The sequence below is a fragment of the Centroberyx gerrardi genome, chromosome 17 (genome assembly GCF_048128805.1).
Source record: "Centroberyx gerrardi isolate f3 chromosome 17, fCenGer3.hap1.cur.20231027, whole genome shotgun sequence".
In the NCBI taxonomy this organism is placed as follows: domain Eukaryota; kingdom Metazoa; phylum Chordata; class Actinopteri; order Beryciformes; family Berycidae; genus Centroberyx; species Centroberyx gerrardi.
In genome coordinates this window covers 12,125,874-12,153,492 of record NC_136013.1, presented here as the reverse complement: position 1 = coordinate 12,153,492, position 27,619 = coordinate 12,125,874, and the positions used below count along the sequence as shown (strand labels likewise).

General features: G+C 41.3%; 2 protein-coding genes across 2 annotated transcripts; one reads left to right on the top strand and one right to left on the bottom strand.

The window, feature by feature from the left end:
• The first annotated feature begins 5,276 nt into the window (after positions 1 to 5,276).
• On the top strand, positions 5,277 to 6,667 carry dio3a (iodothyronine deiodinase 3a). Its single transcript, XM_071896850.2, has one exon. The coding sequence runs from the start codon at positions 5,311 to 5,313 to the stop codon at positions 6,094 to 6,096; it is 786 nt and encodes a 261-aa protein (XP_071752951.1). The 5' UTR covers positions 5,277 to 5,310; the 3' UTR covers positions 6,097 to 6,667.
• An 8,287-nt stretch (positions 6,668 to 14,954) lies between these two features.
• Positions 14,955 to 18,553, bottom strand: dlk1 (delta like non-canonical Notch ligand 1). Its single transcript, XM_071896882.2, has 5 exons — positions 18,502 to 18,553; positions 18,215 to 18,278; positions 17,529 to 17,659; positions 16,544 to 16,685; positions 14,955 to 15,738 (listed from the first exon to the last, which is right to left on the bottom strand). The coding sequence occupies exons 1-5, from the start codon at positions 18,551 to 18,553 to the stop codon at positions 14,955 to 14,957; spliced, it is 1,173 nt and encodes a 390-aa protein (XP_071752983.2).
• Between the last annotated feature and the right edge of the window lie 9,066 nt (positions 18,554 to 27,619).

Sequence of the window (27,619 nt, the reverse complement as noted above, 5' to 3'; positions counted from 1 at the left end):
ACAGTTAGACTCCCATGGACTGTTTTCTGAGTCATAAAGAAGAGGTGGAGCTGCCGACAAATGACATCCTGTCTATATGTCTGGTTTACAGCTATACTGCGGTCAAATATGACGCATGGATTTACAGTAACAGGAGATTAGGGCTTAACCAATATACCATGTGTTCACTAGACCTTGAATGCCATTGTTGAATAATCACGATAAGCCATAAAATGACATTTGGTGAATATGTGTGGCCAGATGTTAAATCGCAGTGCAGCGCAGAGACAGACATCTAACTTGAACATTACACACTCCGATATTCTTGACCCTACACTGACTTCTTACACAATTCATAGAAATTATTGTATTTATGTAGATGTAAATGTTCAGTATGTAGCAACGTATATGTATGACATAATGTACGTGTAATCATTACAGTATCACATTGTGGATAAACAAGGACACACAGTGACATAGATGCGAAGCAGCCTACACAGTTCAGCAGTATTGCAGAGAAGAGGCGAGTGAACGATCCTGGTTCAGTATGTTGTCTGAAGACATTGCTATGCCTCCTAACGGCCACTAGGGGTCAGATAGGCTAACTGTGAGTGAGTGAGTGAGTGAGTGAGTGAGTGAGTGAGTGAGTGAGTTACTTTACAGCTGCAATGTCAGTGCCTGATGGGGATTCTTTTAACAGCGTCACTGTTGACCCTATTGGGTCTCTGGCATCTGAGGCCACTTCAAAGATGGTTCCATGCTCAGGAACTGCATCCCAAGGAGCATAGGCATAGTCACCAATTTGCCATCGGGGCGGTCCACTGGGGGGGGAAATGGGAGGCTTCATCCCATCACAGTGTTCCCTGTGGTTTTTAATGACAAGTCCACCTGGACCAATGAGTCTGGACATGTTAGCTCACAAGTGGCCAAGAAACAAACGTTCAGAATCATGGTATATGTAGCTGCAATATCTGCTTGTCACGATGAAGGACTTGAAGGCTCACTGGTCAGCAGGCCTCTGATGACGAAGTTCCTCAGGAGTCGATATGTTGTGTATCCCCAAAACTCCCTTGGTTCCTAAGTGGGACCCGGAGGTGGTACTAGGAGCTCTTTGCAAGCCTGCCTTTGAGGCCTTGGAATCTATATACATGAAATACTGCATTTCTGGTGGACATAACTATTTTAAGAGGGTGAGTGAGAGACATTTCTTATCAGTCAGTGATGACTGCCATTGTATGAGGCCGAATAAGGTGAGCATAGTTCTCAGGCCTAGTCCGTCCTTTCTACCAAAGATTTTAGCTCCAGGTCATGTGAACGTGGAGATGGTCCCAACAGCTTTCTCCACTTCTTTCTCTTCTGGCACACATTTGTACTAAAATGTGGCTGTAACTTAAGTGGGAGGAGAGGTGCAGTAGGGGGGGTGACAGTACAATTTTGGTGTCAGGATTATGGGGATTCGCGCGTGTGCAGCCTGCCTGCTCTGTCCACTTCAAAAGTGCATGACGCAAAGCGCAGGCATGTTCTGTGATATTTTTGTGGCTTTACCAAGTGATACGCGCATGCACAGATCCTATTAAAAAAGTTTACCAACCCTTTTTGTGGATGATATGCTGCCCAGTCTGACAATGTGGCTGGGATGTGAATGATTGTCATCTAATAATAGAACTGTCAGTATGCGCCATGACGCATGGAGAACAACACTTAAGGTAATGTCCCTCCAAAACCCTCTACACCTTCAGTGGAGATTGTGGACACGGCCACATCCTCTGTATATCAGGGACTGGCAGGTGGAAGACTCCCTCCTGTAGACAAACTGTCCCTGCGGTTCACCGCCAACTTCTGTTTGGCTCTTTGCCTAATGTCATTGAACCGTTTCCTACATTGGGCAATGGTTCCTCTAGGGCCAGAGAAACACATGTTAACCAAATGTCTTATCTCCTCCCAAGCTAATTTAACATCATCTGCCCTCAGTGGTTTATTTATTCACTCGTGGCGATTCTGCTTATCACGTGCAAAGACATCAGTTTCCTCTTAGTGGAAGCTGTTGTGTTGTGTCTCTTTCATCACAAAATTGTCAGAGCACTGTGGCAGAGAACGCACTGCTTTTAAAGGGAAAAAAAGGACCCTTAGTGTGTACACTAAGTTACTAGTGTTAGCTAACATTACTCCTGACAGGCTAACATAACATTGATGTTAGAGGTAACGACAATGTCCAGTGTCTGCAAATAAATGTGATTGGTTACATTCAATTCATCATCATTTTTGTTTTTTCCAGTAAGTATAAAGAAAAGTCAAATAAACAAGTATATGGTATACGTGTGTATACCTTCACTATACCACGGGTTCCTTATATGAGCAGAGCGCTATATATATATATGGAATTACATTAAAGTCCCGTTTTGTGATAAGAGAAGATAAGATAACACTTTACTGATCCCCTTGGGGAAATTCAGGTGCCACAGCAGCAATTTGCGGACAATGCCAAAGAAGTAAAGTATGTGTACAAGGTACAAGTTACAAGTACAAGGTAATTAAAGAAGTAAAAGGAAATAGCTACTGGTCCAGGGTCCAAGTTGTTGTGCAGGTTGGATGGGTAGGGTGGGCGCAGGCACTGAAGGGTCCAGCACTGTACAGTGTGTCAAAATAGTGTGAACTGGCTGTCTGACATGAGCCAAAGGAGAAACCTTTATTAGAAGCACTGTAACGAGCACTGTTTTCACTTGTTGAGTTTTCTGAAATTCAAAATGATGTAGAATTGACCTGCCCAAACCAAAGAAATGTTTTTTCTTGTTTTGCTGCTGTTCACAAACAACACAGACAAAACCATAACACTGCTTTGGAAGACAAAAGGCCTTCATAACACATGAAGAGTTGAAACCGATTAAGGAAAGCTTAAAATGTGTCAAAGTTGTCTTTATTTTCTTATTTGTGTGTGGATTTGACTTTGACACCAAAGAAATGCATCATCCCATGACCAAAAGAAGACAGAATCTATATGATGGTCAAAAATCTCTCAGTAACCAGGATATAATGATGAAATCATAATCAAAATCAGAAATACTTTATTGATCCCTGAGGGGAAATTGGGTTTCGTTGCAGTTGCTCACATTCTAGAAGACATAGAAAGACAATCTGCATTCAATAATGATAATGCCTGCCTTCCAAACAACATTACAACAGAATAATATGAATTCATTTTGTATTCATTTAGTGCTTGTGCATCAAGGAATGTGCCACATCTGGATACATCTGGAAACAAGCACTGTTATGGGAATAAGAAACTGAAATAAGAAACCAAGTTGTACTAGATGCATGAGGTTGTAACATGACTTGCAAACTTGTGGCACAAATGCATAAATGTGTACTCCAATCCGTAAAGTTGAAAATGGTGTGATGCATTTGGAAATGTGGAAATGTTTTTTGTAGTTATAAACAGCTTGCTATATGAAAATTTGCAAACAAATACATTAGATATTAAGAGCTATAATCAATATTTCCTTTTGTGAATCATTTAAAAAACATTTGCTGCCATCTTGGCAGTGTCCTCCCGCAGAAAATCACATCACAAGCTGTTGTACTTGTATTATAAGATGCTTGAAGCTCTAACATGAGAGCAAAATGTGTGTGTGTGCACCGTGTGCTGTCAGGTTGTGACACAATCTGCAAACTTGTGATAAATTTTGTAGCTGTGAACAAGTATTTGCAAATGTGTAAAACAATTTTTTGGAGTAGACATTTGTGCATTTGTGCTACAAAGTTTGCAAGTATTGTTACAATCTCACGCTTCTCACAAGACAGTTTCTTATTCCCATACACTGTTTCTAAATGATGTCACAGTGGTTGTCCAATCAGTCCAAAAAGAGGAAGGTATTTTTCAGAAGACAGCATTTTAAACACAGAGACACAGAGTTTTCAACATTCTTGGAGAGTTGCAAACCCTCCCACATCAGCCAGGAGACTTTTCGAACGACCCTAGTCTCGCATACTGAAAGATTGAGATCTTGGAGTTTTCTGACTAAATGAGATGTTGTTGTGTTTCCTCAGAAATCCATGTGAAGTGATTCCTGTCATCTTAACTCATAAACCAGTCATGTTTGTGCGTTGTCAGAATGTCTGATTCATATCCTGAGGCGTTTTTCAGCAGAGTGTGTATGTAAGCCATGGTGCCAGTTAGGTGCAGAGTGCTCTCTCCTCACAGACCCAAAGGAAGCTTAGTAATTGGTCTGTGTGTGTGTGTGTGTGTGTGTGTGTGTGTGTGTGTGTGTGTGTGTGTGTGTGTGTGTGTGTATGCGGTCATGACTAGTTCCTAACTTAAGAGTTAAACACCATAATTCCTATTCATCAAGCATATTTAGTGTTTCAGTGATCAACTGTTTTAATGGCATTTGGAGTATTAGCACACACAGGTAATTGGATTTACCTTAAATGCCCCTGCAAACACCACTTATCAATTACCGCTTTTCTCGGTTTTAGAATAGCCTACCAAAAGTGTTTCGAGACACTCGTATAATAATGATCCATATGGGCTGAAGTGTATTGCATCACGACAAGCAGCCGACTCCCGACTGTTCACATTCCCAATTGGGTACCCATTGGGTGACTGTACAAGGAAATTGTATAGGCAATACTACGTGGTTTTGCAGGCCTTTCGCGAATCAGGAAATAATATAGTTGGATAAGAGCTAAGGATAAGAGCTAAGAGCGGCATAGTGGTTATGGAGGCTGTGCTTCAACTGGAGTCCACCCGGGTCAGCGTCCGCCCTGCTGAAGTGTCCTTGAGCAAAACAGTGAATCCCTCGCAGCATTGCTGCAATCAGTGAAGTGTCATTTAATTGAATTCAGCAATCTATGTCATGGAAGTATGAAATAAGCCGGCCAGCATTATCTTTGCTATCACGCAGGACTTCTGAACTAGGTCAGACAAATAATTTCTTTGATTACACAACATGGGCGTCTGGATTTAAAAGCCTGCCTATATGTGCCTATATAGCAGCCTAGTAAAAAGAAAAAAAATACATTATGATCAACACTATCATCAATAGTTATGTGAATTTCAGGCTTTCCTAGTGGCCGCCTCCCTCGCCAAATAACGCACTCCTGTGGCACACCCTTTCCTACTATCCTTGGCTTTTGGCTGTAAGTCAAAGCTGTGGAGTTGACAGAAGGTAATCCCCACCATGTGAGGCCTCGGCCCCAGTTTGGAGGCGGGGTGTTATTCATTCAAATCTGCCGGTGCTATAAAAAGAGGGGAAGTTGCAAGTAACCCAACTTCAACCCGCAGGATCGTAGCGCAGCGCAAGACCGGTCGAGAGGTTATTATTATAAGTCATAATGAATACTGTCAAGGCTATTAAAAATGCAATAGTTTGTCTTGTCCTGCTGCCCCGTTTTCTAATGGCAGCTGTAATGTTTTGGCTGCTTGACTTTTTATGCATAAGGAAAAGGGTGTTCTTCAGGATGAGGGAGCAAGAGGGCGATGCCATCGATCCCCCGCTGTGCATATCCGATTCCAATCGCATGTTCAGCGTGGAGTCCCTCAAGGCGGTCTGGCACGGGCATAAACTGGACTTTCTGAAAGCAGCGCATCTCGGACACGGAGCGCCCAACACCGAAGTTGTTCAGCTGGAGGATCAGAGGCGCAGTCGGATCCTCGATTACGCAAAGGACAAGAGACCGCTCATCCTCAACTTTGGCAGCTGCACCTGACCGCCGTTCATGGCGCGTCTGAAGGCTTTCCAGGGAGTTGTGCAACAGTACGCAGACATAGCAGACTCTGTAGTTGTGTACATAGAGGAAGCGCACCCCTCCGACGGCTGGATGAGCTCTGACGCGCCCTACCAGATTCCCAAACACCGGTGTCTGGAGGACAGGCTGAACGCTGCGCAGCTGATGCACCTGGAGGTCCCCGGCTGCCTGGTTGTCGTCGACAGTATGGAAAACTCCTCCAACGCTGCGTACGGAGCTTATTTCGACAGACTATATATACTTCAAGACGGGAAAATAGTTTACCAGGGAGGCAGAGGACCAGAAGGGTATCGAATCTCAGAGCTGAAAGACTGGCTTGATCAATACAGGCAAAAGCTGGGGAAATCCAGCAATGTAGTTGTTAATGTGTAGAAGAATTTTGATCGTTTAGAGCTGCTATAAAAAATTAAAATAAAAAACATTGATGCTGCAAATTTTCAGTATTACAACTCCAGTTATATAAACATTTCTACGTCAGGAATACGCTGTCAGTGGTTTCAGTTTATTTATTTATTTTTTATGGCTGCATCAAAGTCACTTGGTCAAGGTGGTAGGATGTACTACAGTAGGCAACTTCATTTCATATTGGACATCTAATTGAGTTACATAGGCACACTGTTCCACCCACAAAAGGTTAGTTTGTTATTTCGTTTGTACCTTTGTCTGTGAACAAGAGTATTTTTTTGTGACAACATTTTTGTTCTTATTTCTTACCCTAGTGTGAATGCGCCTGAGGAATAAATCAGGATAGTGTGTGTGCGTCTGTGGCATCACCATGCTCGTCAGTATTGTTGTGAAGTTCGGTTTTTAAACGGATTCAAACCAGAGAACCGATACTGATGTCTTTCATACTGGAGATCATGGCGAACATGCTGTCTTTTACCCTGGGCTCAACTGTTTTGTAAATATTGTTCACTTTTATGGATATATTTTTCATATAATAAAATGCTTTGATCTACTTCTCTGTTCTCTGTGTATTCTTTTACCAAAATACTTTTATTTTGTAGCCTAACTTGTGTTGTGGCTTGCATTAGGGTTTTTTTGCGCAATAAAATAATAGTATAGTTATGTATAGGTTTTAATTTGGTCTCAGTTCTACTGGAATAGCCAAGAAAAAAAACTAACGTGTAAATGTAGAATTTCCTGCGCATCCTAAATAATGCACATCAGACTTCTGATGGATGCCACTCGAAATATTCCTTATGAGGCAACATCATTCAAACTGGACTGGAGAGGCAGAAAATATGAAATCACTTTTATTTGAGAAGGAGCTGGATAAGTTTTCCCCAAATCCCCCCTGACATTTTATCTTTGAATCGCAGCAAAACCGTGGAGCATCTAACATTAGAAGGTTAGGGTAACCTAAGGTGAAGAGATGACGAGGATCAGGGATGATGCAGCACTTCCATTTGATGCTAATTACTTCACATCTGAGCTCAAATGGTCTGCGCATCAAAACAATCCAGCATAACTAACAAGTGTTGCTTTGAATGCTGCAGACAAGCCATTTTATTTCTAAATTGTTAAAATGTCTATTTTAATGGTTTTGACCAAGTTAACACGTGCCATTGACTCAACATGATATACTTTACCAATAATAATAATAACAATAATAATACTAAAAAGAATATCAATAACATATTATTACAAGATTAAATTGACCATTTTGACTAAAGTGGCATTTCAACAATAATTCATCTCAATACATTTTTATCTAATGCTTGTCTTAGGTGTAATTTATTCCTTCATTGAGATATTCACTATAGTCTTCATTTAATTTCAATAACTAAGTTATGTTCTAATAATATTTTGCATAGTTTTGATTTGGATTCTTGTGAAACTCTACTTATTCAAAGTGAAGGCTAAAAAAATTTGCCTAAAAACTAATTTTGCTCCTTTTTTTAAATCTAATTTTTTTTTCTTTGAGCTTGAATGAATGTATCAAAGGTTCCCTATCCTCTGAATGACTCAATGGACAGTCTGTGGACAATTTCACACTCTGAAACTCACAGTAATTCCTACACTGAACCCTGTTCTGCGAGACAGTTTACAACGTATAAAATATCATCTTTCATTTCTGAAGTACCCTTTAAAATTGTATATTGATTCAAATGTAAGCAGGTCTTTGGTTAATGTGGTGATTTTTTTTCCTTCTGCACAGCAGAGCACAGCACAGCACAGCACAGCACAGCACAGCACAGCACACCTTCAACCTCCTCTAATCAGATAAGGATAATCACACTTCATCCCATTATGCTGAGTGATACATCCACTGTAAGGGACTAAACGCAGTATTTTGGAGGCTTAGCGCACCAGTCCCAGGCTTGAAACTTTGGTAAGAGTAAGGGGGTTAAACTGCATTCTTATTTCATCCATGGTTAATGTATCAAAAATAAAGTATTAACATACTTAAAACATTTGTTAGTCTCTGTGAGTCTTTGTAGGTGATTTAAATGGAATTATTAATGTTTCTGACATTTGGGTCCCATGCCATTCTTGAGTAGCAAACATCTCAGGCTGTTTTTGAGGATGCCTTTTTCAATATTTGGTAGCAATTTTATGCTGAATCATCACTCTCATGAGCTTCCAGTGTATCTGAAAATATACCTGAAACACTATGAAAAGTTGTGTAATTTCCTAATTACCTTGAAAAATGATTTCATTGAGCCTTACAGTTCACCGTCTGCAGCTGAAGAAGAGGCTGCATTAAGACACAATGGCGATATAATGAGGCAATGCCCCAGACAAAAATGACTCAGGAAATGAGATCGTAACACTGACATAACTTGCATTGCATATAGAGTAAAATCTCATCAGATGGGTCGGTTCCATGCAGTAAACAACTCCAGCTTTCTAAGTGCCATTATTCATGGGCAGCTTTGGAATGAAGCCAATACCTCCAGCAAGGAAACAGAGAAGACAAAGTCATTGTAGGTAAAATAATGGGTTTTAAGAAACAGAAATTTAATGACAACATAAGGATACGCATTGTTCTTAGAGTTGGAAATGTTGCCACATAATGTTGCTCATGTATCATGCCATTTTATATCTGTCTCTGCTGTTTTTTTCAGGTTCTTTTTTCACTTCTGACCATGTGTTTCCCCCTTTGTTGCTGTTGCTGTGTTCTCCATGTGACAAGACTTTTGCATGAGATACAGAAATCTTCCACTTCAGAAGTTTTGGTATAACAATATTATGCTGAATCTAAATTGTTAATGTAGTGTTCTTTTATTAAACTTTAGGTTTCTTATGACTGCTCTTATTGTACGTTAAAGTTTCATGTAACACTTAATATTCAAGGACTATTGCTAATAAAACTCTTACAACGACCTCTCAGTTAATTCAGCCTTTGAGATCTTTAGCCATCCATCCAATCATCCAGTTCTGTTCTTTTCTACTTTTTCTTTTAATGGTACAGCAACTGCAACCAAGCCAAAATATTACGTTTTCAAATTTATTCAGATTCTTTTTAAAATGTAAGAGTGAATTGTAGAGTTCCTCTTGTCCTGCCATAACTATAACTTTTATACCAGTGAACACTTTCAAATAAAGTTGAGTCAGCACATCCACTTGGCTATTGGTTCTCAACCTTAAAGCATTTTCCTGTAATGATCATTTAACGTTTGAAATGAATGTACAGTATGTAACGAATTTGACCAAAATAACATCAATGTTTTGTGATGTTTAAGGAAAGTAGGACGGTTTTTTTTCTTCTGATCGGAGTTGGAGATCACGTTGTTGCAGTTTTCCATCCCAGGCCAGCAGGAGTGTGTGTGTGTGTGTGTGTGTGATCCCAATGGTGGAGAGTCTTAACTCCTCCAGACAATTCACTGCTTTGGTCCATATTTGTCCTTGACACATAAAGCCCCCCACAAAGAAATATGTTGCTTTGGGCTTCAACAATATTGTTCCCCACAGAACCTTTCGGCGATGTAGGTTCCAGTGAAAAAAACGTTTGTATATTTCTTGGACATTGAGATATAGTCATTTCCAGTACCTTAACCCCAAGATACAAGAGGTTTTTTTTTTTCCAATGGCAGAAAAGAGATTAAGTCCACTGCCATCAGAGAAGGTGCTGCTGTCCTATTGATATCTGACTGAAGGCATTTTGGACAGTGACCTCCTTTCAGTGCTCATCTGGAACACATCTGACACACACACACAGATGACAGCAGACACAAGGATTCCTGTTTGGATGAAATATTACATGTACTGTAGCCATGTTCACCCCCTGAAAACAAAAACATAAGCGGAATGCTTTGAATCTGGTTTGTTGCCACGGCAATTCTCCGTGGATGTTGGGTTTCATCTGTCAGTGGAGAGAACTGGGGTTCAAAGGTGACAGCCAAGGGGGAGGGGGGTTTAACTTTTTGCTGTTCTGTTTTGTTTTATGACTAGGAGGGAACACCCTAGAACGTAATGGATCTGCTGCGGAGGTATTTCGGCTTCTCTGGTCAGCTTTGAAGGAGAGGGCCCCTCTCTCCCCAGGGTCATAACTCCGCAAATGAATATCTGGTGGCGGCAAGCCTGGGCCTCAGCAGGTCTGTCACACAGGACTCATAAAGTTTTTGGATAAACCTGTGAGATTCTAGTTCAAAGCCTTAATCATGGCCTAACTAAAAGTCTGATTATATTGTTGTCCTTCTGGCTCAGCAGCCAAGTTGCAAAGCTTAAGAGGCTGACTTCAACATTGTGACCCGGAACCCACTGTGATTTTCCAGGGATATATAGCACACTTTCTATTGCACAACGGTTAGCTTTGCTATGAATGAAAGTTCATGCCGGAGCAACGTGGGATGACATCACCAGATTACGTCTTGGCCCTCTGGTTCCAGCTTTGGGAGAAACCACAGCATGTTCACAAGCATTGATTGAATTAGCCATGGTCAGAAGAGAAGCATGTGAATTTTGTTTTGGAGCTGATTTTCTTTTCATGACAAGAACGTACAAAGCCAGGCTGTGCAAGGCAGGTAGTATGTCTTCCAGGAAAGCTTGTAACCGCTGCTGGTTAGATAACTTATAGCCTTGTAGAGCTATTGTCTTAGCCACTCAGCCTTCACTGCTCATACGTTTATATAACCGCTACCTGATATGTAAATCTCCTGGACTGGCAGAGACTTTCAAGGCTGCACTGCAGACGTCTGTGAGCCATTTTCCAATAAAGCTCTGTCAGTATTTCAAGTGGCATCCTTAGTGAGAAATGTTTGGATTTAGACCAAAAAAATTGTTTGATTGTAACATAGTTTAGTACAAAAGTGTGGATGGATTATGTGGGGAATGCAACTCTCATCCCTGACTCCTGTAATGTTCTGTACTGTTACTAAACAGCAGAGCAGTGAAATGAAAACCAAGAAACATTACCTGCAGTAACACCATAATAGAACAATGAACAGCGACCCTTGTTTCTTTTCATATCACTGCAATGTCCTATTTTTTATTTTCAATCATTTAAAAAAATATATTGTGTGGATCTGAGAAAAATAAAGTGAAGTTTTGAGTGACATTTTCTTATAGTAACAAATAAAACAATCTCAGGACTGGAGTTCTGTGTACAGGCTCTATTTTTCATTCATGTTTTTTATTCTGTCGCACATTGGGGATGTGTGTGTGTGTATGTGTGTGTGCGTGTTTCTTCCTAATATGTGAAAACATTCAGCTATTAACAATTAGCTGTTATTAACCAAAGGTTCTTTCACTGCAACGCTATGCATCGCTCCATACTAAACCTTCCTGTCTCCTTTTAGATGGGTGACACCTGATGGTCAAACTCTGACACTACATGACTTTTCACACATGTTCAGGGGCTGCAGTCACTGTTACTGTCTTTCTAGGGGTTAAATTCAAACATTACCAAGAGCTACAAAAACTCTCTGTTGTCTTTTGTCACTGATTTCAAAACTTCCAGCAGTGTTTCATGAACAAATGACAGGTTGATAAAGGTGTAAAGGTGCTTTAATAGCCAACATTAAATATAATATAATATAAAATGTTTTCCACAAACAGACAAGTGTAATATAGACAAGGGATAAATTAACAAGTGGTATTGTTTTTCAGATAAGAATAGTTAAAGCTACATGAGGCAACTTTGCATGATGGCGGCTCCGAAGGGCAGCGAGACATAACTGTTTTTTCAAAAATTTGATCTTGAATACCCAGAAATCAATCCAGCCGGACTGTGATCACTTTCAAACCCTCAAAGGATACCAAAGGGAACGAGAGAGGCAAAAGATCTACTGCCCTTGAGTTTAGATTCGTCAGATCCTGTGAGCGGAGAAGTGTTCATACCTGACACCAGAATTTCCTTTAGGGGGGGATGATTTAGGCTTCACTTTGTGATTAAGGCTGATAAGACAGGTGCTTTTTTACATCAAAATCTTGCCTAGTGTGGTAGCTTTAATGCTGGAACCAGTGGTGTAGGTAGTAGGCAATTGGCACCACAAGATGGAGGCAGAGACTGCTCTCTGAAACAGATCTGCCTTCAGGGACAGTTTGCGGAGTACCAGTGCTGATAGAATCACTTTTATCTTTCAGTTGATAATGAACGAGTTGGCTCCGGGGAGATATTTATTAAGCAACACAGAGTAGAAGAGCAGATGCTTCACCTCTCACATAATTATGAAGTGGGGTGGCATACTAGAATAGGCAGGTGGTGCTGTATGTGTGTGTGTGTGTGTGTGTGTGTGTGTGTTGGCATTGCTTGTAATTCATATTGTGAAACGCCTGATGTATTAGTCTCTGCCTCGCCCAGAGTCTGATCTTGTCTTAACCCCTCATGTCAGGCACACAGCAGCTGAAAGAGGTGCAGACAATGGAAACCTGGTGATTTTTGTGAAGTTTTGAACTGGGAAAGAGGCCGGGGATTTTAACCCAATTAGTGTGGGGAAGATATTAGGGCTTAGATGTTTGGGAGTCCTGGGGAATCCTTGTGATTTGTTTACAATACCTAGGGACTGAGCAGAGGGGTTCTATATTTACTATATCTAATATTATATTTGAAAACCTAGCATATTCAGTGAATCACTGTAGCTCTATAAATCCTATGGGATCAAGGCACTCACTAAAAATTGTGATTCTGATAAACATGACCCTAATTAATGTGATTGGGCCCATGTGTATAAACCTAAATGCTACAAAAGACTGTGGAGATTCATGAGTGTCCATTAAGGCTTTGTTGTGCAAGCTTTTAAATCACTCCACTTACTCATACAAGCAATGCTGAAAATTTGTGTTGGTTGGTAGCTGTTGTACAAAGAGCATGTGATCGGCCAAAAATAGACTATAAAAAAAAATTGAGGATGAGTCAGATTCACCATGATAATCATTTCTAATTGGATGCAGTGCAGTTTCCATTCGAGCATCAAAACTGGCAAAGCTGTTAACTTTTACAGTAGCAGCACCACTGTGTACTTTAGAAAGCAGATGATGGAGAATCAAGGACTGAGGCTGCAGATAGATAGTAACCTTTTCAGGTGTACAGTTTTAGATTTTTTTTTATTAAAAGCAATGAAAACACAAGCAATATCTGTCCAAAGCAATGCACAATAGTAAAGATCCCAAACTGTAACAAATACTGATAAGTATTGCACGGTCACAGTAACCCACCCCACCCCCCTCCCTTATTTACCTAATCTGTTTATCAGTACAAATGTCACTTCCAAACCAATCATTCTATATTGTGCTTCCTCACAATGTAGTATGTAAAAATGAAATTCAATGAGGTGTCTTGTGCTTACAACTGACTACAAGCACAAGATAACCACCCATCACCCTGAAATTATGGCAAGAGCTAAACAAAAGCCTTTTACTACAGGCTGAACTGCAGGGGCTGATGGTGCGATTACATTATTAAAAAAGAAATAAGATGTCCCACTCTAAAACGATAGTCATCCTCATATCAGCAGCCAATGAATATGAATATTTTACATGCAATATGTTTTACATGTTCACGTATATCTTCACTGGGTAACAGACATTATGTTTCCTAGTCGGTCTTTTTGGCATCCATTAAGTATTCATGAAATCACTTTATCCTCATGAGTGAGTGGCCATCTTGTGCATGACAAAATAATCCATTTATGGATGCTACAGTATTGATTCCAGGGCTCAGATGCATGGCACATTACCTGTAAAGTTCCAATTACTGGCAGAACGAGTAGCAATGTTGGGGAATAGGAGAAATGCAGGTTGAGCCTGCTTGATTAATGGATGGAGGCTAGATATCCATGACATCCATGTATAAATAGATAGAAGAGATCAGCATTTCTTGAGGAATCATGGTATAGACAGTATTATTACATCAAAATGTACATCTATATAAGTTTAAAACCAACACCTAAACTGAAACATCTATAGAGAAAGAAAATTGGACCAGATTTGGCAAACAGAAGAACCTCCAGGCACACAGTACCTTTACAGTCCGGGAGCATTTGAAAGCACATCCCTTAATCCTCCTGTTTGGATGGCATGTAACAGTATTATTACACATTTTAACTGCATATACAAAATCACAATATGCAATTTTATGTATTTATTATGATATGGCAAAGTCACAATATGCATATGATCATCAGTTATAATAAAATATGACTAACTACATTTGGGTAGCAAATTCAAAGTCAGTATCACAATTCATCTCATCTGTTTAATCACTCATACTGAGGAAGAGACAAGTGATCTAGCTTACACATGTTTTGTTGTTGGCTACTTTTGAATTCAACTTCTCATATTATGATATTAACGAATTGTAAACCCATTATTGTATACCAAATCAACCTGTGGCTCAGTAATAAACACACAATGAACAGTATTTTACTATAGATCCACGGATCAGTATGGACATCAAAAAGGATCCTTCAAAATTCAAAAATGGGTTGAGGAAATACTGCACTGTGATATCTTCTTACACTCCATCAAGGTTGCCGTTTGGGAGAATATCTTGCTGATGTTATTTTCTGACACATTCCATGGCTGGTTGTGCAACCGTATGATTTGAAGGTACATTTACAATCCGTTGTCATGGTTGTCCACTTTTTCCAGTAGACTATACATTCAAATATAATCCATTTAGAGTTGTATGGAAGATTGTGAATGCTGTTCAGTGGTATCTCTCACCTCATAAACACAACTGTAAAACAGTCATGGTATTTCGATGTGTTGCTATTTTTAGACATTCATATTAAAGTCCCTCCACAGAGAGAGAGAGGAGAGGGAGAGAGACACACACAATCTAATCAGATGGAGGTGTAGTGTCTTCCAAAGCTGGTGAGCCTAATCTTCTCCGGCAGGATGATGTTTACTGAATGCTCCGGCTCTTCCTGGCTGGGGCCGCCCGCCTCTCTCAGCAGGTGTTCCCTTTGCTGCCGAACAAGCTGGCTGTACTTTGCGTTAGCCAGCCACGTCTCACACCGGCCAAAAAACACGATGCCTGTAGTGCCCAGGATGACCAGGCAGGTGAGCAGGGCCAGCATGCCGAAGCAGAGCAGCTGTCCGTGTGTGACCAGGACGCCCGAGGAGTGCACCGTCTCCTTCAGGGTGATCTTCAGCAGGTCTCTCTCGGGGGGGCGGAGGAGCTTGTGGAAGGCGTGAGCCGGGAGGGAGTAGTGCTGCGGAGTCAGCGAGAACACTCGGTGGTCAGGAGGTCTGGCAGGCTTGGGTTTGGCCCTCGGTCTGTGCTGCAGGGAGCACGTGGGACCTGTAAACCATTTTTGGCAAACGCACCGGAAGGTTCCGTCAGGTTGGCCCACGCACGTGCCTCCGTTGGCGCAGGGCCTGCCGGCGCAGGGGGAGAGGCTGCTGGTGTCATTGCAGGTGAAGCCGGAGAAGCCGTCGGGGCAGACGCACGTGAAGGCCAGGCCGTGGTTTGTGCAGTTGCCACCGTTGAGGCAGGGGTCGGGCTGGCAGCTGTCAACGTTGATCTCACAGAAGTCCCCGGCGAACCCGGGGGGACAGACGCAGGAAGAGAAGGCCGCCGAGCCGTCGACGTCAGTACATGTACCTCCGTTCTGACAAGGAGAGCTAGAGGACAGAGCAGAACAATGTGATTACCGGGAAAACATACACAGCATTATCTGACTATATTTTATCCGGTGTTTTTGTGTTCGTCTTATCTCAGCAGCGAAAGAAAAGCAGTGTTTATCTAATTTTATGCAAATACAAAAATCTGTACCAGTAGCAAGAAACAGAAGGAGTTTTGTCGTTGCCTGAGCAATTACTGCACCCACAGATTTAGCATATCTGATTAATGCTTCACAAAGTGCACTGATGAAAAGCCGGGATAAAAAAACACTCAATATCTGTTATAGTAGCCCATGTAAGTGCACAAGTCCCTCACTTTCTATCTCTGCTCATCAAATGAATAATAGGTCTGGCAGGCTATTTAGACATCTGTGGTCCCTTATAGAGGAGCTGATTAATGAAAGCTCACGCAAGCCTAATAATGGAGATTAATTCCCCCGGCATACCAGTGAAGCTCCAGCCATCTCATTTCGAAAATTTAAAATAGGACTCAAATGATTATTTATTGAGCAGGAGGAGGAGACAAGCCAATCCACTGACGCTGGGCTGTATTGGATTTCAGGTGTGTCTCTCAAAGTCAATAACGGGGGAAATCTTACAACGAGCAAACATGGAGGGGTTCAGAGTCTGGAGGGCTGTGTCAGCCAGCGGCGTCCCCAGAGAGTCTTTTTTTATGGATCTGATGGGCAGGAGAATGATTCCTCCGCACATCAGTCCCGCCAGTAATTCGGCACTGGAAAGGCAATTTCGAGGGCTTAATTACATGTATTAATTAAGATAGCTACTCAGACAGATGCGCTGATACCCGTTTGTCAGGCAGAGTCTTTTCTTCAGGTGGCAGTTTTCGCCCATGTAGCCGTGGGGACAGACACAGAGGTATCCCCCCTCTCCCGTCTCAATGCAGGTGGCATTACCAGAACAAGGCCTGGATGAGCACAGGCGCGTATCTGTTAAAGAAAAAAATAGTGCATGCTGTTTTTAGATCTTGTGCGGACTCTCTCTCTCTCACACACTCTCTCTCTCTCTCTCTCTCTCTCGCTTGCTCTCCCTCCCGCAGCATCTTATCACCAAGAACAAAACTGAGAACAAACCAACCACCACAATATATAGGCAAGCAGCTCACATACTTCGCCACGAAAATAGAAGGAGAGATGTACTGTGCTCGATGATAAACAGGTCAAAACAGAGACAGAAGCCAGAAAATCTTTTTCTTTTAATCTTCCCTCCTGTGTTTCTTTGCTTGAGGGGAAGCAGGTGATTTATATGCACACATTTAACATCAAATAATGTTTATTTTGGATGCACACCTCCTCACTGCAGTCACAGGCTATAAGCATATAACAGCTTGCAGTGCTTTTGACTACAGCATCTGCTGAAATGGAAAGGAGTCTTTTTTTTTTTCCACTCAGCCAAAAGGCAGCCACAGTGCAACACCTTTGAGGTTTTGATGAGTTTATGATGATATGTGTCTTGCTCAGTGGCACAAGAGCAGAAGATGCCACTTTATTATCGTATGATCAGCATCTCTACAGTCGCTCTATGCTATATGCTACACATCGCCTGAGCTTTTAATGTCAGACATGACCCTCTTTTCTCTGTAACTATTTTTTGCCTCTAATCAGATCTTTGCTACAGTATGTTTATCCTTCCCCAAGACACCGGCTTTATTCCGTGGCAACCCAGATCCCTCCAAGCGTAGCAGAGGAGGCGCTCGGTTGACTCACCCTAACCTCTGCGTCACCAAGGGCTATGAGGCGCGAGAGTGTCTGGGGGAGCTAAATTAGACTCACCTTGGTCACACTGGCTGCCCACCCAGCCATCCTCACAGATACACTGCCATGCCTTCTCACATGTGCCGTGCATACAACCAGGGAAGGGCATGCACTGGTTGCACGTCTCCCCCTGCCACCCTGGTTTGCACCTGAAAAACATAAGGGACTATCAGTGTACCTCCCACAGAGCGTTACAGTCTAGCATTGGTGTTTTGGAGTCAAGTCCCCATGATGAGTAGCATGCATGGAATAAAATAACCTACTGTCCACATGCTATTCCTCTTAAAGTAATAGTAAATGAAAGATCAGAGTTATATTCCATTTCATTTGGTTACATTCCTTCACTAAAACACCAAATACTAATAATAATCATTTTGGCTCCAGAGCAGATAGCCTATGCCAGATAAACCTGTCAAACTGTGATTCTCCAATACTGCAGGCTATGTAACCAAATGCTTTGAGCTATCTGTTGGGAAAACACTAGACTGCAAATAAAAAATGCTTTTCACACTTCAAACAAAGGATTGATTTAGCAGTTGATTTAACACAACAATGCAAGCGCCAAACAAACCCAGAAAAAACGGAATGCTCCAGTTGGCCGGATTGTGATTGCAGTTCTCAGAGGGATGAACATTGGCAGCTACTGAGTTATGGAAAATAGGGGTGCAGAGAATTTATACAGGAATCTAATCTCGTTTTAGTACCTGCACTTCCCTGGCTTCTCACAAAACCCATTTTCTGCGTTGCACCCTGCGCTGCATTCCCAACCTTTGGGAGAGAAGCAGAGGACAGCAGCATGTAACATATTTGCATCAAAAAATCAAACCTATTAAACATTCAGAGCAATAAAATATTCATTCGTTACTTTCTTTCCACGCAGTGAGTCAAGTAGTTCAGAAAAGAGTTTGGGTTTTTTGACTGACATGTCTTTGCGTCGTTGCCAATAAACCTCAGTGCTACCGGACTGTATAAAATAATTGACTCGGATTACCTTTGGCGATGCCCGTCACGACCAGAATTAAGACCACCGCTGTGAGATGCATCGTAATTTCGAGAAAAACCCTCTTCGTCCTGCAAAATGAACACTGGTTAAGTCACAGCGCTCTCTGTCTCTGTGAACAAGCGATACTTTCCCATCTAAAAATGGATCTCACTGCTCAAAAGTTCCCTTACGAAAAACAACTATTGTAATCATAAAATACATTTCAGAGGAATAAATATCACGGCAAAGCTATAATATCCTATAGTGTTATTTGGATATTATTGTGATAGCTTATCAGAAAAGATTTAAAAAAAAAAAAAACATAAGCACGATAAGCTCACTATAAACTCACTATTGCTTACCACAGACCCACTATAGGAATATTATAGGAATATTATAGTGATGTTTTGTTGGGAGCAGACGCAGGTATTGCAATTGGCGCACCTGCGTCTGCTCCCAATATAGCTACCCATTACGCACAGCCATACAGCAAAAGACAAAGAGCGTTAAAAAAAAGATTTAATGAAATAAAACTGTCAACATTTTGATGATCAAAGTCAAATTAACTTGAACAAATTACCTTGAGGCACCGTCCAGTAAACTGCCTCACCTATGTGGCGCCGGCGCCCTGAATCCAAACGGTTTGGGTCATATTTCATCGATTTGATTGACTTTTTTATCCAGGCAGTGTCGCTATTCAGAGTGATACTACAGGTATGGTGGTACGGCTATTGGAGGACCAGAGGTTTTGATGGGACTGCTGCAGCGTGCAGCGTCCCAGTGAAACACGCTCCGCCCACCTTGTAAGAGAAGATCTGTCCAGCAGTCTGACCCCCACAAGGAAAGTGCTGCTTGTATGTAAAGGTATGTGCCTGCCTTTAATAGATGCATTCCCCGATGCCTTTGCGATTAAGTAAAACACTTTTTTTTTTTATTATTTACTTAGTCCTAAGATATGGCAAAGTCCCTGCATCTGATATCATTTTCCACTAAAACTTCAAAAAGCGTTTATTGATTAAATGTGGGACAAAGTGGAGCAGTGACTAATGACAATATATTATTTTTTGGTCAATGTGATAAATCAGTGGTTCTCAATCCTTGTTCTGCAGTACCAGCAGGTTTTCTATTTTACCTGGTAGTTAATTATATTCACCTGGTGTCCCAGCCGTCATCCAGCCCCTGATTACACCAGGTGAATGTAATTAACTACCAGGTAAATAGAAAACCAGCAGGGATGTTGTCCTCAAGGACCAGGATTGAGATCCACTGTGATAAATTATTAGATGTAGATTAAAAGCTTTGAGGGATATTCTTCCCTGATATAATTTTTTAATATATATGGCTTTATATATGGATAAAAACTATAACATCAGATTTTGACTCTGTTAAAGTTAGGCCTTTGCTGGATGCCTATACCTTACCTTGCCATACCAAACTGATGCCCAAATGTTTTCACTGTACATGTTTAACCTTGCAGTTATGCCATCTAAAAGAAATAGACTAATTATTCCACAGCCATTTTTCAAAATGAGGTATAAATCTAAAATTGGAACCCAGACCACATTTCCATTCCCCATTCCGAAATGATTTGACTGACTTTCCTTACACAGCGCCTACCTGTTATACATATTAATAACATCCGATTCTATTCTTAGTCCTTCTACTTCTGTCCCCAATTCCCCCTTATCCTTCCCAAGGGCGCCGAACGGTATTTTCCTTCCCAGCAAGCACAAGGCTTAGCCTAAAGGCCTAATTATGAGTTTTTCTTCTTCTCTCAGACATTATTGGATCCGCAGTGGAGATTTGGAAGTTGATGGCCGAGCATCAGGGGAAATCTACCACTCTGGTTACCGTTTTATCTCCTTCCATGATAGATGGTGACCTACATGGTTCCATAGATACACCTACAGCAACAATAAGGTGTAATCTGTGCTGGGTACTGGTGTGCCTGTAAGAGAAAGCCAGGGTGAATATGTCTCCCTGTTGTGTGCATGGTGAATGGGATGGCAACACAGATAAACCTTCATATAACTGTAGACAGTCAGTTTTTATGCTTTTCTCATGGATTCTTGCATATAAGAATCAAAATCATCCTGAGCAAGACTTGTGGGTAAAACAGGTGTATGGTTTTGTGCTTTCTGCACTTTTTAAGGCATAAAAATGAATGTAAATAAGCGGCAAATCATAGTTTTTTTTCTCAAAGGGGGGTAAAGGGAATACAGAAAAGCCGCTGTTCTGCTCACACAACAAGGAAAAAGAGAGAGAGAGAGAAACAGGGACACACGTTATAAACAGACAGGCTAGACAGACAAGCCGATGTGAGTGGTGGAGAAATAGATAACTCTCTGCAGATTTGATATAATCTTTTGAAAGGTCTCCAGTATAGTACCGCCTGCTTCAGTCTGGTTCTAATGTGTTTATTTTCAAACCTACGGAGACAGAGCTCATAGCCAGCTAGGGATAACATGGCAGCGGTGATATGATTCCCTGCCACAGATACCCACCAGATCCACATCGGCCAGTCCTTTTAATGAAATGTCAGACTTTATATGTGCTTTATTAAAGTGAAGGAGTCATCCATTGATTTTTTTTTTTTGCCAGCGCTGATCTCATCTCACATCTGATCTTTTATCTGATCCTGTCCCGGGTGCTCAAGGTTTAAATTGGACATTATGGATCAGTGGATATGTGCATGTGTGTGTGTGTACGCAGTGTCTGGGTGCTCTGGGTGTTATGACAGTCTGACAGTTGAAGGTTAAATTTGGCTCCTTTCACTTCATTTCTTCATTTGGTTGAAGGGGGGAGAGAAAAAGAAGAAACTGTGTATTGTGTCCGTGTGTGTGTGTGTGTGTGTGTGTGTGTGTGTGTACGTATGTGTGTGTGTGTCTGTATGCATTTGGGGGATGGGGAGTGGGGATGGGGGGTGGGGGTAAAATTATCTGAATTATTGAATCTTGTTACCATCTGACCCTTCCCTCATTTCCAGTAATTATGCATCAACAGGGAATGGGCATTTCATGTGGACTCATAATATTATACAAGAGTCTTATCTCTAACCTCTATAAAGCTTAGTCCCACATTGTGCAGTTTTCCCTTTTCCACATGGGCGAGCAATAAGCTCTGTATAAGGAAACATTATATGCAGTACAGGCACAGTCACATATCCATATTAACAACACTTCAAGTCTGTTGGAAATTTTGAATAATTTAATTTAACGCAGACGCAAAATGGGAAAGATTTATCAAGGCACTCTAAGATCTGGTGAAAGAAAAACTCCATTCAGTCGACATATACCAGTCGTGCTGAAGATTTTGACACAGATCATTTCATTGCAATTCTCAGATGGAAGACATTAGTAGGAAATGAATCTTGAGCATTGAATTCTAAAGATAATTAACTGGGTAATAATCCCTATATTGACTGCCCAATTTCTCCCTATCCGGTGGTTTTAGGACGGATCATTAGACAGGAGGTCATGCCAGGTGGGGCTTAATGGGCCATGTTCAAACACATGATGTACAAGACTAATCTGCTCTGTGTTTTCACAGTATAGAACACACAGACATGCACACACAGACACACACACACACACACACACACACCTAAAGCAGGCAATTACAGTTTTGTTCACTGGATGTGGGGGAAACAGCCTGATGCAGAATATCTATCTGTATTTCAATACTAATATGAAGATCATCCCAGTTGGAAGCGATAGAGATGAATTGTGTGGAAGTGACGAAACTAGGGAGCTGAATCAGAGGGGGATGAGAGGAGCCTCATCGCCTCCGGGGACACAGCATCATACGAGGAAGCGTTCTGTAATTGACAGACGCAGGCGATCTTTTTTCAGTCAAATTTGGTCTCTTGCCACCAATTTTTATTGTCATGAAGATTTCATAATGCTCTATGATTGCAAGACGGCATCATTATGCAAGCTTCAGTCTCTGAGGGAGACAGGCGGGGGGGGGGGGATGTGGGATGATATGTCAGCTAATTCTATTTTCCAGCCTCTCAACTTTCAAATTCATAATTAGTCACAGGGGAGAAACCTGGATCTGCCTTTGGGGTTAAGTGCCTCATTTAATGGCATGACTAGGTGCAGGGTTAAAGATGAAACTGTCTAGTCACTGGAATAGACACAAATCCTTAGTGGTTTGACTCCTCATTCCTCTGATTTCCACAGTCTGCGTCCCGCTACATGAGCTTCAACAGCTGGGCTACCTGTGATTACCAGACAGGATATGGGAGTTATTGCATCCTCTTCAATGAGGCCCTTAGTTAGTTTGACAAATGCCCCATCACCCAGGGGTAAAAAACTGCTCAGCTCCAGCAGGAAAACGAATGCCTTTAGCACCATACAAGAGACAGACAGTGAAAGCACACAATAGCCCAGGTGCACTTGGATAATACATCACTTTCTTTATTCTCAGCATGTTGAGGAGAGAAAAAATACTTTCTCTTTTTAGCCCAAGTGCTCCTGCAGTACTCTAGGATAGTTGTTCAAAACTGAGTGCACATTCACTTTTTCAAGCACACCAATTATATGGCAGATATAGTAGAGAAAACCTGTCTCCTGCTGACTGGCGGAGCATCATGCATTTTCCTGGCCCTATCCAAAGGGCAGACTGCTCGGCAGCCCCAGCCTCCCGGGTATGTTCTCTTGGCAGAACTTCAATCACCTTCCACACTAGCTTTTAAAACAGCCTGCTTGTGTAAAATCTTCACGTTTGCCAGTGGGGAAAAGCCTTGAGAGAAACGGTTAGAAGGCAAAACAACCAGTAGCAACGTCATCCGCTGGTCTGTTCCATCCAGGTCCTGCACGAATAAGCAATCAAATAGTCAAACAACAGACTGAGCACTTGATAGGTGTTGTCAATTCAGTTCTGTGGGAGGCCAACAGCTTGAGGCCACTGAGTCATTTAATTGTTACATATTGACTTCAGGGTTCATACAGACGATGGCTGAAGTCCCTCCAGTCTTTGCCAGCTAGGTTTGTGTTGTTTATGTTAGACATAGTCTCTCTCAAGGTAGGCCAATGGTTATTCCCTTGCAATCAAGAATACACACATGCACCGTATCAAAGTATTTCAACCACTCACTCTTGATATACTGTATAAACAGACTTTGGGGTGACACAACTCCCACCTCCTCCACTATCCCTACAGTACATATTGCGCCCTCATACACAGCGTTTTACCATATTGCATTGGTGTTGCATCAACTAAGAACTTTATGCTGTGCAGAAAAGGCTGTGATTAGTCTTTTTGAAATGCTATTTTTTTTGTAGTAGCCTCATAGCCTCGCTAAGAACTCCTACCGCTCCAGTTCCAAACTTAAAACCGTACAGCCTTTGATTTTCTGCTGTATTACTACCAAACCCAACTTCTTCCCTTAATCTCAGGCCATTTAAACCCAGAAAGCTTCCGGGCACTGAAATGCATCTTCATACTTCAAATAAGACTGGATGACTTTCAGCTATTCAAGCATCCTTCAAAAGGTTAAGCGAGTAAGTGTGCTCCATTGATCGGTTGCCTGTCAGCTGACGCATTCTGTCGAGATTAACCGTATTGACATGATGTGTCTAATGCAGGGGCTGCAGACAACACTGTTGTTCTGCTCTGTTTGGGTAACATGCATTAACCTCAAAAAAAAAAAAAGCAATTTGTACCACTGCCATATTAAATTAATGACCTTTTACGAGGGGCAGAAGATTTATTGTTTATGTTTTATTGTTTTGTGGTATCATATCTAATTTATTGTTTAGTTATGATGATTGATGGAGATACTTGCAAAAGAGCTATGCAAAGACCCAAAATAATGACTTTTACAAATGTCCAATCACAGCACAATATTGATCGCTCCAACGAATCAGCACCCACCCTCTGTAGCTGCATACACAGGAGCTACCTGCTCTACTGGGAACTGCAAGAACAGTTGATGATATTTGTGGAATTTGCCATCTGCTCGGATGTGAGCCGGTGTGTCGAGATGTTAATTTAATTTCATTAACGGAGATAGCGTGGCCTTTCATCTCCGTAGCAACTGTGGTCCTTCATTGTCAGGAAAGCCCTAATCAAGGGTGTGGGAGCAGATGGAGAAGACAGATAGTTTGCAAGACAAGAGAGGGAGAGTGAAAGAGAGAGAGAGAGTGAGACGGAGAAAGGAAGCAAGACAGAGAGGTAGACGGCTGGAGAGAAGAAAGAGAATGAGAAAACAGCGATGTATCATAATGACTTCACCTGATGCCATCTTTACCTGATGCCAGTGATTCCTGTCTTGTTACCATAGAGACAGGAAGGTGATGCTATCTTCTGGGTGTGTTGCCAGATTAAATCACACTTGTGTTGAATAAATCAGTTTTGGCTTTGTTGTTAACGGATGCACCTGTTCACCATGCTCCTGACAGATGCTGTACTTTAAGAACTCGGCCCTGCATGTGTTACTTGACATGCTTACTGATGAACTGACTTCCTTTGATGGTAATATGTGCAAAGCCAAATGACTGTTGTTGTTGCTCTACATTTTGTGGATTGACTTTTCTTTCTTTCTCTCACGCTGACACAAAGTTTGTCGAGGCTTAGTTGACTCAAAAGCTTGCGTGAAAATTTCGTAGTGGGTGAAATGTGTGTGTATGCAGTTGTGCATGATCTTTGTGTGTGCTGCATGTGTGCGTATGTTTGTCTGTATTTATGTGTATGGTCTGTGAAGGCTCTGTATTGGACTCTCTGTGCAAAGGTGCATGAATGTTAAAGTGTTTGTTCGACTGGTCTCCAAGGCTTTTTTCAGGCCTATCAGAAAATTGCGCGGGCGCTGGCAAGAGCTGATAGCCTGGCACTGAAGTAAACAAATATCAAACGTGACGGGCAGAATAGGTAAATAGCCCACAACACTCACTGACTGAGTATGTCTGCAATATAGTGGTTTTCCCCAGGCACAGATTAAACCTAGTCCTTGACCAAAAACATCCTGGAATGTACATTTCGTGATTTATGTAACCGATCGGTTGAGGTTTATGAATTTGTTGTTGAATATATTGAAAATCTACTAAACTTTTGTACCTCATGGGTCCAAAGTTGGCCTTTCCAGTGTAACTTCAGTATATTAATGTGAGGGATATTCCATGTACTTGGAGGTGCTCCGTTGCCTTAACAGTGTTGTGTCCATGTGTCTGCCTCTGAATAGGATATAATGGAGATTAATGGTGTAGCTATGTTGCTCTGACTGTTCCCCCCCACTCCATCCACTACCTACCATTGCCTCTGATCTTTCACTGAACTCTGCAACACACACATACTCATAAAATACACACACAAACGCACACTGATAGCAGAGAGGGAGGAAGACAGACAGAGAGGAGAGACCTGCACTAAACCAACAATAAGATCAATACAGGAGGCTGAAATGAGACAACAAAGCTCACATCAGTCATCCAACCTGTTCAACTCAATGTTTTCCTGGGTTACTCAGCTAGAATAATGGCACATCTTCACTCAAGCGGACTATAACACTGAAATTTAAAGATTGAAAAATATATTTAAAAAATGTTTTATTAGCTTATATTCCTACATTCAAACCTCATTTTTAAAGCTACAATATGCAACTTTATGCCTTGAGGCAGGAAGAGTATTGTTCATCCCGCCTCCTCCCCCGCAGTCAGTCAAGTTCACACACCAACACTTGTCACTCATCTTGATGAACTGTCTTCTTTGAAACGGCATCTTGCCTGAGGCTGAGGTAACGGCATCCGCAAAGCCTCCACAGACACTGAAGAAGCAGTGAACAGTGAACGCAGGCAATCTGCAATAAAACAAAAAAGCAATGCTGATGTTTACTTGTGTTTTTGAACTGGTCTTGCCTGCCGCATGTTTTAGCTTTGCTGTTCTTTTGTTTCTTACTGCTTTCCACTGTCATAGTTGTTGCTATGACTTCCCTGTACTTGATAGCCACAACCCAGCTCACCGCTGACCACGCCCACAGCGAGTAGTATACGCCCAAAAACGTCCCAAATGTCATTTAAAAGACAATTTCAGGCAAACAGGGGATTTAGGCACGAGAACACTGGGTCACAGACAGGCACAGACTATAATAGATCCTCTTTGTTTATTGTTATTGTGATGTCAACAAAGTTGTTATTGTAGCTTTAATGTCTGAATATTGCCTTTTTAGTCTAAACTTCATTGGTGTAATTCCCTAACAGCACTGGTATTTTCACTCATTTCAACATAATTTCATGTTATATAGTAAGTATAGTAAAAGTTGTTAAAAAGTGCATTTAAAAATGTGCAAAAATATTCAAGCACTCTGTCTCATACTTACATGACATACTACACTTGACATACTCAAACATTTTATTGAGAAACGTGCAACATCTGTCTTATGACCTTCCCTCGTGCCTGCACAGCCTTCTCCTATGCACGTGCTGTTTTAAGTTTTTAATTGTTATAACTAAAACTAGTGAAGGAGGTCTGTCATAGATGTACAATAATTACACTGTACCTCTATGCTTTAAACAAAATGGAAAATATAAAAAAATAAGTATTTCAAGTATTTAAATTACAAGATTGTAGCATTTAGATGCATATAGATCAAAAACTTGCAAAGGAGAACAGAGAAAATTTCCTTGAATTTCATCATCATTTTATTACAGCCAAATCATCTGAGTTACTCTACATCCTCCAGCAAAATGCGAAAAATAGATGTATTCCACATGGAATTGTCTATATTGCCTGTGTGCATGTTATGCATGCAGCTTCACCATGTTAAACATGGTGAAGCTGCTTTTAGCTTCCATGCTGCTCAAATGTGGAACAAATTGTCAGTAGAGCTAAGACTTGAGACAATGCTGACTACTTTCAAATCCAAGCTAAAGACCTACCTGTTTACCATTGCTTTTAATTAATTTTCTTTTAAATTAAATTTATTTGTTGGTTTGTTTGTTTGTTTTTTATTCTGTGTGCTTTTGATTGTTTGTTTTATTGTTTTTATTGTTTGTTTCTTGTGCTTTTGCCGGTGTACTCTGTAAAGCACTTTGGGTTGCCTTTGGGTATGAGATGTGCTATATAAATAAATTTGCCTTGCCTTGCCTATGATAATGTAACTCAATGCATTCATGTTCTCTGATTATCT

Excerpts from the sequence above, each read along its gene's own strand:
- dlk1 (XM_071896882.2), bottom strand. The coding sequence starts at position 18,553 with ATGCATCTCACAGCGGTGGTCTTAATTCTGGTCGTGACGGGCATCGCC. Across the intron at positions 16,686-17,528 it reads GGGCAGCCAGTGTGACCAAG|ATACGCGCCTGTGCTCATCC; the intron begins GTGAGTCTAATT and ends TTTCTTTAACAG. Across the intron at positions 15,739-16,543 it reads AGACTCTGCCTGACAAACGG|CTCTCCTTGTCAGAACGGAG; the intron begins GTATCAGCGCAT and ends TCTGTCCTCTAG.